General features: G+C 44.0%; 1 protein-coding gene across 3 annotated transcripts in view; it reads right to left on the bottom strand.

The window, feature by feature from the left end:
• Positions 1–15,343, bottom strand: part of CCDC93 (CCC complex scaffolding subunit CCDC93) — a 91,359-nt gene that overhangs the window by 53,495 nt on the left and 22,521 nt on the right. For all 3 annotated transcript variants that reach the window (XR_014300410.1, XM_082689867.1, XM_082689868.1), the window contains exons 7-8: positions 8,849–8,949; positions 892–928 (exon numbers count right to left, since the gene is read on the bottom strand). Coding sequence is in view for 2 of the 3 variants with exons in the window: in XM_082689867.1 (XP_082545993.1) it covers positions 892–928; positions 8,849–8,949 (138 nt within the window). In the remaining variant the exon portion in view is untranslated. The remainder of the gene's footprint in view (positions 1–891; positions 929–8,848; positions 8,950–15,343) is intronic.

Genomic DNA, 15,343 nt, shown 5'->3' with positions numbered 1-15,343 from the left:
GATCTCAAACTATAGGACTCTGCTTTTTAAGAGCCAACAACAACTTTAGTCAGCATTCCATTATTTAAAAGGCAGTGGTTAAGAGCACAGGCTTTGCTGTCCCACAGACCTGGGTTCAGATTCTTATTACTTCCCTTGAGGGGTCTGCGTGATTGTGGACAAATCCCAGAGCCTCTCTGAGCCTCACAGCTTTCTGACCTCAGCTTTTCGGAAAAAAGGTAGTGTCTTCCTCACTGAGTTGCTCAGGGAAGTAAATGAAGAAAGGACATGCAGAGCCCTGCAAAAAGGGGCTGAGGCACAGTACGGGGTCTGGCACTGTAAGATGCACATGCCCACCCTGCAGCTGATGGCTAAGGCTCATCAGTAAACACATACATTATGGGAGGTTTCTGAGACTGCCGTGTGAAGTTAGAACGCCCACTTCTACTTCCCTGAGTTCTCCACACTAGGCTGTCTTAGGGCAGGCCTGCAACATGCGGCTGTGCTCTACATCACCGGCAGCACTCTGCTCACACCTGTCTAGGGTCTCCCTCCTCCAGCGGGGAGTGCCCAGGGCCCTGCAGCAGACTTCATCTTCATACCTCTGGAGTTAGGAGAGCCCAGCTGGTCGTCTCTGGGGCCATGAATTCCAGCCCTTCCATGAGGCTGCTGCTTCAGCGCCCTGGCCCACGAGGGTGGCAGACCGCAGCTAGTACAGGGAGATGCAGTGGCCCCAGGCAGCTGCCACATCCCCGCCGACCCGGGTTGCCCAGGGACGGGAGCCCGGGTCACTGTGAAGCCGCATCCCCCCATTCTTGCTAAGCCCGGGGCCCATCCGCATCAGACAGAGGCAAAGGGGAGGGGCGCTTCCAACTCTCCAATGTTCTCTCCCATTATCTATGCTTTTCTTACCTTCTCTGTTTTGCTCTGGCGGCTAAATCCATATCTCCTGCAGGCCACAAAAAAGGGGAGTTCAATTACTATTTGAAAATCACACCAATGTGGTCAAATGCATTTGGGTTGGATTTTTATATGAAAAGCACCAAAGAAAATTTAAGCCTTATGGTAACTGGAGAAAATGTTTTAAGTGCCAAACCACAGACAGAGGCCACTGTTTTTGAATGAAGGGCCAGCCATTCTACTAGCCAGGTGAACACTATGACCGGGAGCTCTCCGAGGGAACACAGTGCAATGTTCTTTTTTAAGTGCAGCCATTCCTCCCTGAATCAGGAGCTGTATTTCAGGCCCAAAGTTTAAGCTAAAAGCCTTAAAACTTTCTGTATGAACAAATGCAAGTGTGTTTGCTTGGAGTAAGGATGCTCCCTAATGGTTCTGTTCAGAACCGGGAGTCCGGCCTATTTTTCATTCTCCAGCGTCGCCCAAGCATGATGCCAACAATGTTATGTGTTCACTTCAGGCAACCTTACATTCAAAGAAATTCACAAAAGCACTTTACTTTAAATTAGTTTATGTTTAAGTTCTTTTTTTTTTTTTTAAAAGCAAGTATAGCAATGTGCAAACCATTCAACCTGAAACAAAAAGCATGATGCAAAACACCACACCTCACTTACCTTCAAGCAGTTTCTAAAGAGATAAAGGTACATGCAGCCATTTAAGGAAAGCAAAGGAAGGATGCCTGCTCCGCCCTTGCTCAGGCTGGGCCTCACCGGCTGGGCTGGTGCACTGGCCTCCAGGCTCACTGCACTCCCACTCCACCTCACTCCCTCTCCGGCTCCCCAGTAGCCTCATCTGCACACGTCAATGGCCTCTTCACTAGGCCTCTTCCCTCTTCACTAGGGCTTCCCTTCTGCACCTTCACTAGGGCTTCCCTTCTGTAGCTCTGCCTAGCAACCCCTTAGCCTCACCTTCTCACCTGCCATGTTCCCGTGTGGTCCCTGCCTGGCAGACCGCTGTGCACACACGGGCTGTTCTCCTGCTTTCCATTCACGCCCACAACTCTGCTCTCAAGCCCCCTCCTCTCTGAAGCATGGCCCATGAAGGACAATCTGCCTGGACCAATCCCCCACCTCTGTCGTGCCCCATCCACCCCGCCTCCAACGGCAAGCGCGTCCAGCAGTCTGTGTACCTGTCTGCACCCTCTTCCCTGAGGGCATGAGAGCTCCTTTTACATTTTGTATTTCCAGTGCACACTGAACAAATAAACTGAACAGAAGTGGAAGAACATGCGGGAATCCAGAAGCCAAAGCATCACCTGGCCTTGGGGGAGGCTGTCATGTAACTGGAGAGACCCCAGAGTCCCAGCTGAGTACAGTGTGCCCCTTCATTTGGCACAAATGTACAGATAAGTGCAGCCGACCAAAGGTAAATTTGGAGTGTCCACACGGTTTCTGAAAGGCCCTGCGGCAGATTCTGTGCATTTGTTTCACAATGTCTGAGGCAGCTCCTTATACTGCAGAGGTTGGGAAACAAAGACTCTTGTTTTTCTTTCTTTCTTTTTTTTTTTTTATGCAGGGGAAGGGCAGAGGGCGAGAGAGACTCTTAAGCTGGCTCCACAAGAGTGCAGAGCCCAAGACAGGGCTCGATCTCATAACCCTGAGATCATGACCTGTACTGAAATCATGAGTCAGACACTTAGTGGACTGAGCCAGCCAGGAGCCCCCAGAAACTCTAGTTTCTACACTCGGGCGCACCAAGGGCTGCGAATGCTACCCTGAGTTCCAGCAATCAGGGGCGCTTCCCGGCCATGTGAATGAGCAGCAGCCAGCTGAGGAGAGAGGTATGCTGTGCTGTCTGGGTCACAGAAGTAACCGGGTTCTGGGGCCAGCAGCTGTGGCAGTGGCACCCTGATTCCGGCTGAAGTGGCGTGGTTTCTTTGTGAGCAGCCATGACGCTGGCATCCCAACCCCTTCAGGCCACTAGCTAGCTTCCCCGTGGTGGAGGTAGAAGCAGCATCCTTGCTCGGTTCTGATGTGCTGCTTGGGCAGGGACCCCACCCAGCCTGGATCCCACCTCTCAAACATTCCCAAGGATCCATGGAGTCAACCCCTTCTGCTGGAACTAGCTGGAGGGTTTGTGTTCTCACATAGCGATCCCTGACCAATAGAGGATCTCACCACAGTTCCCCATGCCTAGAAGTAACCTTGTACCTTGGGTGTCCTTGGTCTAGTCTGTGGAGACCCTTAGGGCAGATGACATATCCTCAGACAGAGAGGCCTCATCTAAGGAGCCAGAACTTTTTGGATTTTCCAAATAAAGCAGTAAGCAACTCAATGTGAGTGACTCAGTTCCTGCCTCTTCTACTCCTTGGTAAAGACAGAGGTTTTGGGAAGAAGCTTCTGACCACCCAAAGGCCTGGGTTAGGCACCAGTGTGCTCATCCCAAGGGCTACACTAATTACATCTGATCCTACAAATCTGTCTGTTACACTCCTGGAAGGAGTACTTCACTCATTTTTTTAAATAGTTTCTTAAACTGAAAAATGATTCGTATCACATAAAATTTACCATTTGAAACTATACACTTCAGTGGTTTTTGGGCAGATTCACTATTTGTGCAATCATCACTATCTAATTCCAGAATAGTTCCATCACTCCAGAAAGAAACTCCATAGCTATCAGAAGCTCATCTCAAATCCCCCTTTCCAGCCCCTGGCTACCGTTAACTGATTTTCTGTCTTGAGGGATTCAACTGTTCTGGTGATACCATATACACAGAATCTTGGGTAGCCTTCTGTGACTGGCTTCTTCACTCAGCAGGGTTCAGACAGCAACACTGACTTATGTTTCCCCAGCACCTAGAACAGTGCCTGGCACATAGTAGGTACTCAGTCAATGTATGCTGAATGAGTAGAGTCCAGCTGATTTTTTAAAAAATCCCCTTCTCCATGAGTCATGGTGACAAGGCTTCCAGGACAAAGAGCTGCCCTCGGTTGCCTATTAATGCCTGCCTCATTACGTTCACTGGCCAAGATGTCTCCGGGAGACTTCCATGTTGTTTGAGCTTCACCAGGAGAACATGGCCTAGCATCCCTCACAAAGAACAAGGGGATGCTTCCCCTTCTTTCTGCCACAAGCATTTACTTCACTTTTATCTTTCACAGGTGTGCTGCTCTACCCTCCCAACTCCCTCTCCTCTTGCCCTGTCTTCCCTGCCTCTTCCTCACAAGGGCTAGCCTGAGATCAGTGCTGCCAGATGCTTTAATTTGTTCCCACCTTTCCCTGTGTTAGCTCTGAGCCACCAGCCCCGCTGATGTCCTACCCTGTCAGCACCGACAGAACTCTGGTCTCTCACCGCCCACTTTACCTCCTCACTTCCTACACCTCACACTTGATCTTTAACATCAAGGAGGTACATCTTCTAGAATAGCACAGTCTAAAAAAAATGTAATGAGAGCCAAATAGATAATGTTAAATTAGTAGGTTCACATATTCAAATTACTTCAAACTTAAACTTTTCCCAATAACTAAATCAAGCATGAGTCTTTAAATGTAACTTAATTAAAATTAAAATCCTGTCCTTGAGTCACACTAGTCAAACATCAAGTACTCAACAGCCACATATGGCTAATACTACAGCACTGGAGATCACAGTTCTAGAAAACAAAACTAACCTTCAAAAACAACTGCTACAGGGCAAATTAAGTCTGGTATCAAACTATCTGAAATCCTGAACAAAACAGGGACATAATTGCCCTGAATTGGGGAGTGGGGGGGAGGGATAGGGTGGCTGCATTACGGACATTGGGGAGGGTATGTGTTATGGTGAGTGCTGTGAATTGTGTAAGCCTGATGATTCACAGACCTGTACCTCTGGGGCAAATAATACATTATATTTTAATAAAAATAATTTAAAAAAAACCACACTAAATTGTATGTATTTAACAAGTGTAATGGGATGAGTTTTGACATATATATGTACATCTGTGAACTTAGATTTCTTTTAACTCACGTACTGCTTTTATACATACAAAAAACCCAAACTCAAATAAATAAAGCTCCAGTGTTCCTAAAACACAATACAACAAAACAAAACGCAATGCCCTAAACAGTAAGGACTGTGGACCCTGTTCTCCGTTCATTCCACAAGCATGTACAAGATACCTTCCATGAGCACGACACAGGCCTTGCCATCACAGAGGATATAAACAGGTTGCGAGAGTCACGTCATATTTCATTTACTAAGGAAGAGAATGACTTCAAAGCAACTAAAATCAGGTCTCAAATAGTGTGGAAAAGGCTAATGCCAGGATTCTAGTGGTTATGCTTCAAAATTCCACCTCTAGGTTTTTGGAGAGAGTCACAGGCCCAAGGTACAGTCACTTGCTGCTGTGACAGCAAACCGAGACTCAGAGTTTCAACCCCTCCAGGAGTGGAATTTCAAGTCAAACAATCTAGGATTTTCTGGACAGAGGTAATCTGTCATAAGGGCCCTCTCCATCCTCCAAAGGAAGATGAGGTAATCACCTAAAAAGACTCCTTTTCTTCCCCCTAAAGGAAGGTGACCTTGACTGAAACAATCCTTTGTTTTCTTTTGCTAGTAACTTCTTACCCTATCCTCCTTCCTATAAAAACCTACTGTTTTGTACAGCTCGTGGGAGCTCATTTCTACTTGCTTCATAGGAGGCTGCTGGGTTCATGAATCACTTAATAAAGCCAATTAGATCTTCAAATGTACTTGGCTGAGACTTGGGCTTTAACAAAGTCAAATATACTGCACATAAAATGCATTTCCCCACAGCGGTAGTTCTACAGCACAGGTAGGTGTTTTAATTTAGCTCCTAAAAGCTGACTGGATGCATAACAAAACTGAAATAGTATAAACTTGCAATTTTGTTGAAGTCTAAAATCAAAACCATGAGTCTTGTTTTTCCAATACCATAACACTTAAACAAATCTATCCAAACGAGAACAGGCATACACAGCATGGCTGACAGGATTCAAAGTCCAACTTCATTTCAGCAAATAAGTCAAAAAAGGTGAAAGAAGCTGGAACACTGACCTCAAAGCCACATGCAGTGTGGGGCCTAGGCTAATGAGTAACCTTCAACCCCAAAGAGTTTCAGACCATCTTACTCCAGGAGTCAAAATACTTGCCCTCTTATCTAGAGGTGAGATACAGAGGAAACCAGAGGCATGGACAAGAGATGGGGGATGTGGATTCTTAGGTGGTGGGGATGAGCAACTCAGGGGTGCCATGATGTTCACACCAAAGGGAGAGACAGGATGGAGGGTGAGTCCCAGGGCCAGTGGAGGCCCAGCCTTGCTTGACTGGGGAAGGGAAGGAGGAAGAGTGGGTTAGACCTCTCAGCAGGGGTTGGGAGGGACTAGTGTTAGGGGTACAGAGTACAGGGACAAGGAGAACTAAAAGAAGAGGTGCATTTGAATCTACAGGTCATATTTAAGGGCATTTAAGAACTGAAAACTGTTGCTACTGCTGACAGAGCTTAGCAGTTGACATTTACTGTTTTCTGCACAGGACAAACTACTCAGAATTCTTCACATGTAATCCTCATTTAAAGGGCAAGACCATTTGTCTAGGGGACAGTACTGACCAAACCCTGAGGAGAAAGTCTGATGGCTAGAAAGGACGTGAGGGCTTTCCCAAGAAGGGGGAATGCCGGAGCTTTAAGTTTTGTCCAATGCTCTGTTAGTTTTAATGATCACTCGCTTCTTGTTCAGTGTCAGACCAAACAATAAAGACTGGGCCTGTCTTCCTAAAACTAGAGCCAAACTTCCCCTGGAGGCTCAAACAGTACTTGTAGCTAATGATAAGAGCATGTTATCAGGGTCCAACAAACCTGAGTTCAAGTCCCAGTGTAAGGCTCTTAATAATTCTTAAGAGCAGTTAATAATTGATGTTGGGCAGGTTACTTCTTAAATTTTCTGATGCTATCTTTACTATTTTCAAAAAAAGAGAAGTGAGGTGACTGAACCATCAGAAGGTCCTAAGTATCCACTTCCCCACCTCTCACAAACTCACCATTATCTCATCAGGAAAGCTAAAAAGAAAGAAAAATAACCTCTCTCCTTAAAAAAAAAAAAAAAAAAAATCCTTCAGCGAACACCCACCCTAAGATCAGAACTCATCAGAAGTCAGCCTGACCCCACCAACAGGAACCGAGACTGACATCAATACACTCTGCTCTTTCTTACGCTCCAAATTTGAGAGGAGTCACAAAAGAAAACCTGTGCATTGCTCCCTTCCCTAGAGAAATCCCCACCAGGCTCTGGACCCTAACTGCACCAACCACTCCTGAGGATGGGCAGGGACATCCTGAAGTCACCCAGTAATCACAGGACAATAATGACTGCCCTCTATGACACATGCCAAAGAGCCAGTTTAAAACTGAGAATCTTAAAAAAAAAAAATAGTGAAATATTGTCAGCCTGGTCTCGGTAAGGTAGACAATTCACCAAATCTCTGACTCCTTTTCATCCCCAGGAGCATGTGAGTATTCCGTGACAATGCGCAAAAAATGGAGGTATGAACAATACAAACTAAGAAAACCATAACACTCCCCTGAGTATTTTTGGGCTCTGGAACATGTGACACCCAGTGAGGTGGTCTTTCCACAATGGCTCAACTGGGGCAGTATGGCCCCACTTGCCCACCTACAGCTGGGGCTTGGTTGGAAAACATCCCAGGGCCCAGGACTCACAACCCATCCAGCTGCTCAGGGCCCAACACTCAGAAGGGGCCCACGCTTGGTTGTCTTTGTGGTCCTGAAATTCCTAATAATTAGTCATTGCTAGCAATTTTTAACAAGGGGCTCTGCATTTTCATTTTATCCTGGGCCCCACAAATTATGTAGATGGCTTGGTGGTGCCTGACTCAGAAGAGGAGTTCAATTCACAGCAGCAACTAGGGAGCGGCGAGGAGAAGACATCAGATCCGGCTGAGGGCCAGAACTCACACCTTCCTTCAAATGAAACACACCAGCTTTCACTCTTAGGAAGGATGGACCTGATGCCACACAACTCCCTCCCAAAGAGAAAGGAAGAAAAAAGGTGGCGACTTTTTGGGAAAGGTTTTCTATATGAAAGATTAAGTATTTAAGCCAATGAAGCCGAACTTCTTTCTGGTTCTCTCTAGTGCCTCAGAGTGGGGAAGCCTTCAGATGCTCACACAGGGAGGTGCTGGGGTCAGAGCTGTTAGTTCCAGCCACCGGAGGAGGGCTGGGTTACTAGACAGGGCAGCACACAGCAACCACTCTCAGCTAAAGAAAGGAAGCACAAGGAGACATACTCACATCAAGGAATCAGTTACCCTACGTAGAAAATACAGGACATCAATGAAGGTTAATACCCAAGGTCAACCAAGAAATTCAATGAGAACAGCATTTCTTTATGTGCTTTTTAAGTGAAAAATGAGAATAAAAGATAACTGGTATTTAAAAAAAAATTACAAAGGTTATTAAGAAATGACAAAATACTTCTAAGTTCTTCATCTTCCCGCTCAGGAAAATCCCTCACGGGAAATCAAAACTACTACTCTAACACTTAAAACTACTGTTAACTGCTTTCGATCCTGTAGTTTACCTTAAGATTTTAACCAATGGCAGGAATATGAAGGGCAGACTACAGCTGGCCTCAGCAAATACCCCAAACACTCCAACTCCCCAGAAGGGCAGGGATAGGGCCCACAGTCATACACACATTTCCAAAGGGGATCTGCAAAAACCAGGCCTCCCCCACCCTCGGGAATGCTACCCACAGAAATGTGGGTAGGTCAACCCCAAAGAGGAAAGTCCCCGGTGATGGAAATCTTGGGAAGAAACAGTAAATTCAATCAGGTAAAAAACAAAAAACACAAAACACAACCAAATTAATCTCAGTGAAGCAACCTAAATTAGCTTTTCTTTTCAAAGGCTTTATAAAACAGACACTTCAGTCTGGGTCCCCTTCGTTACCTGCCATATTCCAAAAGTGTGGCATGGACTCGGGATTCTTCATCGAGCAGCTCTTCTGCTCCCTGCTGGCGTTTGTATTTCCGACGGGGCTTGTAAACATCCTAAGAAGTGGATGAGACAGATGGCTTACTGAGTGTGAGAATGCTCCCTTTCTGAACTGACTGCTCGTGCACCCGGCCAGTCAGGGAGTGAGTCTCTACCCATCATGGCGGGTGTGCCTGCCTCCTGCAGGAGAACAGCGAGCACTCAGGGCGGCTGCCTCAAGGAGGTCGCTCCTTTGACATTCATACAGTTAGTAAATATTTCCACTCAAGATACTGCTTGTCAACTTTAACTTGGTGTTTTTCTTTTCTTTTTTTTTTTTTTTTTTTTAGGATTTATTCATTTATTTTTAGAGAGAGGGAGAGAGTGAGAGTGGCAGAGGGAGACAGACAGAGAGCATCCCCAAGAGGACTCCCCGCTGAGCAGGGAGCCTGACACGGGGCTCAATCCCATGACCTGAGCAGAAACCAAGAGCTGGACACTCAACTGACTGAGCCACTCAGGTGCCCCCTTGGTGTTTCTTCTGTACTTTGGCATTTTAATATTTTTTGTGGTCAAACTTATCAGTCGTTTTATTATTTTTTATTTATCAGAGAGAGAGAGGGGGAGAGAGCGAGCACAGGCAGACAGAATGGCAGGCAGAGGCAGAGGGAGAAGCAGGCTCCCTGCTGAGCAAGGATCCCGATGCAAGACTCGATCCCAGAACGCTGGGATCATGACCTGAGCCGAAGGCAGCTGCTTAACCAACTGAGCCACCAAGGCGTCCCTATCAGTCGTTTTATATCTTACTTATTACCAGGGATTGTTACCAAAAACAACAACAACAACAACAACAACAACAAAAAACCAACACCCCACAAAAAGCAAAAAAACAAAAACAAAAACAAACTTCTTGTCTGTTACTTGTACAGGTTATACTTAGCTTTTTAATCTATTCAGAAACTTTTTTCCCTGAATAGAAAATTAAGAATCCCAACATCATCAATTTAATAGTCTAGCCTTCGCTTGATCTGAAATAGCATACGTATATGAAACATGTACCAATGTTACCCTCTTCAATTCCTCTTGCTTTGTGAACCTTTATCCTGTCTCCACTGTTCGTTTTCAAATGTCCTGGCTATTGTAAGCATTCTCTCTTTCAAATGAATTCTAGTATCAACTTGTCAGGTTCATAATAAATAACTGCTGAGTTTTGATTAGAATCATACCAAATTTACAGATTATTTTGGAAAGAACTGGAATATTTATAATATTGAATCTTGCCCCGGGAAGCAAGGTTTATTTCTCTATTCAGATTTTATTCCATAAGATGTTCCAGAAAAAAATACAAACTTTCTAGTCACTGCATATCCAGACCTTTCCACCACCCAGAGCCACAAACCAGTTAAACGACCAGTTTAACAAGTTAAAAAATTCTGGTGTATCGGTTAACCCAGAATCCTTAAAAAAAAAAAAAAATTGCTTAAATGGTAAAGGAGATTTCAATTCTTAGACTTTAACAGCAGAAAAGAAGAACAGATACAAAACCTTCAGCGATAATAACTTTTTTACAAAAGTATTGGGCTAAGGTTTATCCCAAAAAAGATGTATAGAAACACAGATGCTCTTTCAATTTTCACTGACTTTTTAAATTACTAGAATGTAATTTAATTATAAATGTAGAACAAACATAGATCTATTTTGTATAGGACAAATTCTGAAAGCATATATATATATATATATATTTCTTGAACAAAGTACATGGCATGTAGTAGGTGCTCAATTAATGTAGTTCTTCACTCCCAGATGACCTGATTTAGCATTCTGCCCCAAATTAATGTCCTCCTTGAGTGTCAAGCTGGCAGTCAAATAGTATCTTAGGAAAACGTGCTCAGGGCTCTGGGTGCAAGTAGGCAAAGATTGATGCAAGGAAGGTATTCCAGTTGTTTGTCCCTGATCTTTTCTTCTCCACGACCAGAGTTCATCACAACTAACCTCTACCTGGACATCATAAGGACAAGTACTACTGTCAGGTTTCTTCAGAGAGTGGTATTTTTATTCCAAGTAGAACTGTACCTCCCTTGATAATTCTTAACTTTAGTATTTTACTGTTTATTACAAAAAGTTTCAAACATACAGAAAAACATCCTTTTGGAACACATACCATATAATTTTAACAATTTTGTAAATTAAAAAAAAAAGAAAAAGGAATGGACTAGGGTCTGGGATGACGTTGGAGTGTTCTTATAACTTGCTGCCAGAAATAATTCCTAGTTTGCTGCTGGTGCCTACATGAATAGGAAGCTATAAATAATGTAAAACAGATTCATGGGGAAATGCAACACATAACGAATCCGCATGACGTCAGTTACTGAATATGATTTAATTCTCGCTGAGCTCTACTATTACAGCAGTACTATATAATTGAGCTTAACTGCTATCTTCCTTAGTTACCACTGATAGAGTCAATGAGCTAAGACAGGAAATTGGATTCTTCTAAAAAAAGGACTGCTCCAAAACAATAGCTGAAACCAACAGCTACAAGGACCTTTTATTCTGGGAAACAGTGACAATGTTGGCCTTTGTGTAATTATTCCTTATACTTGAAAACGCCTCATACATGTCTCACCTTTGCATGCATTTATTTATTTATTTATTTATTTATTTATTTATGTGACAGACAAACATCACAAGTAGGCAGAGAGGCAGGCAGAGAGAGAGGGGGAAGCAGGCTCTCCTCAGAACAGAGAGCCCGATGTAGGGCTCCATCCCAGGACCCGGGGACCATGACCTGAGCTGAAGGCAGAGGATTTAACCCACCCTGAACCACCCAGGGGCCCTTCACCTTTGCATTTCATAACTGTTCCCAGAGGTAGAGACAAGGCAGATGCTTTTACCCCACTTTATTACTTAAGAAGCAGAGCTTATATAATTTGTCCAGGATCTCTAAAATAGTATTAGACCTGGTCCTAGGTCCCCAGACTGCTAGTCCCAGGGTTTTTCTAATGCGCTCACTTGCTTCTGGTGGGCACTCCCGCTACCCTCCAGTGATCTCAGATGAGTCCTCTCACAAGACCACCGTATACCCAAGGCTGCTGTATGGATCATTACAATGGTTGCTTAAGTAACAAGGACCTAAATGTCAGAGGTTTTCAGGCCAACTTAAAAAACTATTGCTAAGTCACCCTTTAAAGCAACAGGAGTCAGCACTAATGTCTAGTCTCGGGTATGCCATTAACTAGCTCGGTGACCTTGGGAATTCCCTTCAATGGACCTCTTCCATTAGCTGTAAAACCAGGGCTAGACTAATAGTCCTTGAATAGGCTCTTGTTCTCTGTGCTGAAGGACATATGAGCAGGGTGAACATACTAAAGTAACTCTTTAGTAAAGCAGAGCTCTGGCACTGTGAGAGTCACAGATTTCTACCTTATGGGTCTGGTTACAAGACTGGTTAGAAGAATTCCTGAGTCACATTTCAAATGGCAGGGAAGGGAGGTGGAAGGTGGAAGAGCACAACACTGGGGCAAGGTCTGCAGCACAGACCAATCACTATTACAGAGGGTTTCTCTTTTCTGAAATAATGAGCAGGCAGGGAGACAGCCACCACCAACTTGGCCTTCGCTGGTTAAAAGCTCCAGTGCGCCAGGCCACACGTGGGTCAGCAGTCCCCTGACTGGCCTCCACTGACCTTAACACATTTCTCAGGGCTCAACTTTCAGAGACACACCTCAGCCCGGGTACCCCTCAAACTAAGTCTGCTTCACCTAACAGGGCTCCACAGACATCTCCACCATCAAGACCAGTGTGCTGAAAGATCCTGTAGGAAATGTTATGATATCTGGGACAAATACATTTTCCCCCCTCCATTCTCACACTAATAAAACAACAAGGGAAACAAAGCCCCTAGGTACTAAGTGAAGGAAATGGGAGATCGATGGATGGCGACCATTTCTGGACAGCGGAACACATCTGCAGGGAGGAAAGTTAGCTAGGGAGGCAGAGTTTTCTCCAGACTTTGTCCCCTTTTCTCTTCTCTTTCACATGAGCTTGGCTCTGCTCTTTCAGGACCAACACACATCCCACCGCAGGGCTCCAGTGTAATTTGCTGGGTAAGACGAAGGTCACTGTATTAAATAGAGGGGCCAGAGATGGCTTCTGCACTTTGGCTCTTAGGTTTATTTCCTCAGAGCAGGCTGAAACCTACTGGCTCAAAAGCATACCAGGGTCAAACTCTAATTTTTATACATCCAGTCATTTCAAAAGTGGCCCAAATAGGCAGATTGTTAGCCACTGACAGCCTGTCTGTGTCATATACTTTACACAACTGCATGTGCTAACCACTGATAGGGTAAGCCCTGGGACTGGAAAGACCCAAAACTGCTGCTGCAAATCTCCTTCAGAGATCTCTGACTACACAATCTCTGTGCTGTTGCTGTGTGACATTGCTGAGGCACCTGGACAATCTCCAGGAACCCCAGGGGGTTCCCTCGCTCCTCTCCCGTTCAGGATGCAGCCCTGGCGCCTAGAACTCTGGATGGTGGCTTGCTGTGAGGGACTGACTGCCCCATCCTACAAGTTCACCTGTCAAAGCATCACCCCAGTATAGCTTCTGTGCTCTGCTGCCCCCTTGTGGTCATATCTTTTTCCTTGAAGAGACTCCAAATTCCCTTGATTCCCTTACTGATGGAAATTCACTGCTCACCTCCTAGAGTGTGATTGGGCACATGGTGAGTGTGCAACTAACATTACTGAATGCATTCGTGCACAAATAAGCTTTTAGTCTTAATTCCGTTTACCTTACTACCTGCCTGATTTGGGGCAAGTTACTTTAACCTCTGTGATTCTCCGTCTATAAAAAAGATATAAGTACGGTTATTATGAGGATTATTCCATAGTATCTGAGACACAGCAAGAGCTAATAAGTTAGATAATATATATCTAAGCTAAGATATATATATAGATATACATAGATATAGATATATCTATGTATGTATATCTAAGATAGCTATACATATATTTTTTTTTATGGGGGGAAGGGGCAGAGGAGAGGGAGAGAAGAAATCTCTGAGCCAACATCAAGAGTTGGACACTTAACCAACTGAGCCTAAGAGATCTGTTTTTAATATAGTATTATTGATAAAATGTACTAACATTTTTTTATGTATGTAGCCACATCTGTATTTTATGTGCTGAATGAAAAGGCCTTCCTCATAGCATTTGTGCAGTAATAATTTCAAATGTCATGGTCTCCTAGGTGATCCCATCAGTTCCACAAAGCATTTTCTTCAACTAAACTGGAAGTTCTAAGGGTCCTTTCCCCACTTCTACTCTTACACAAAATTCTAAATATTACCAAAAAGTGTTCAATGAATAGTAAGCAATTACTTTTTGGAGCTTTGGGTAAAATTTCACAGGTACTCTTTACTCAGGGTAACCGGGAGTAACAGACCTCACTGCACAGAACAGACCCTTGAGATATATGAAGGCTGATGGCTGAGGCAAGGAGGAAGGAAGCTGTACAACAGGCTAAGTGAGACAAACGAGCAACTATGTGATGACACGAAAAGGAGAAGGTGGTAAGGGGGGACCTGTCCTGGGTGGCAAGAGTTTTGATTTCTTACGTGCTTTGAAAACATACTTCCCATCAGCAGGACTTCTACAAAACAGCTAGCTACTCTGTAAAAAGAAGGTATGGAGAAGCCAAGAAATAACACATTTCAAGAGAAAGCCGAAGTACTGGGAATAATCCCCAAGAGGAAGAAAAATGAGGCCAAGACAAAGAGAGAAAACCTCAAAGTGATGAGTGCAGAAATTCAAGTTCACAGCAGTCTTTCTGCCTGGCAATCTGCCAAGAGGTACTAACAGCCTTAGGCATAACCTCTGACCCAAATCCATTTCATCCAATATTTCCTAAGTAAATAAAGATAAAAGGAAAAACTTAGCTATGAGAACGTCCTATATAGTGGCCAAAAGAAAAAATAAGATACAAAGTAAGCTAGTTAAATTAATACCACATAATGAATAGTCTATAGCCAGTAAAAAAGGCTATGGGGGAAAGACATCTCAATTACATTGCTGAGCAAAAACCAAAACAGAATATACAATGTAATGCCATTTTTAGGGATCTCTACTTCTTTGTATTGATATCCCTAACTCTGTACTTCCTACTTAGAATATATATCAGTAATTATCCCTGGCTGGTGGCATCATGGTGACTTAGTCTTTGTAATTTTTCCCCATTTCTTCATCTTTTGTTATTATTACTAAGTTACTAGTACCAAATATAGGATTTTTTAAAACAAAAAAATCATGCACCAAAAAATGGCTGGGCTACATAACCAAGGACAGATGTAAGACTGGAACAGTCTTATAAGGGTAAGTATAAGCTAAATATTTTACTTTTTAAAAAGATTTTATTTATTTATTTGACAGACAGAGATCACAAGTAGGCAGAGAGGTAGGCAGAGAGAGAGA

This window comes from Mustela nivalis (genome assembly GCF_964662115.1).
Source record: "Mustela nivalis genome assembly, chromosome: 11".
In the NCBI taxonomy this organism is placed as follows: Eukaryota; Metazoa; Chordata; class Mammalia; order Carnivora; family Mustelidae; genus Mustela; species Mustela nivalis.
Note: the sequence above shows the minus strand (reverse complement) of the source record. Positions and strands in the feature narration are given on the sequence as shown.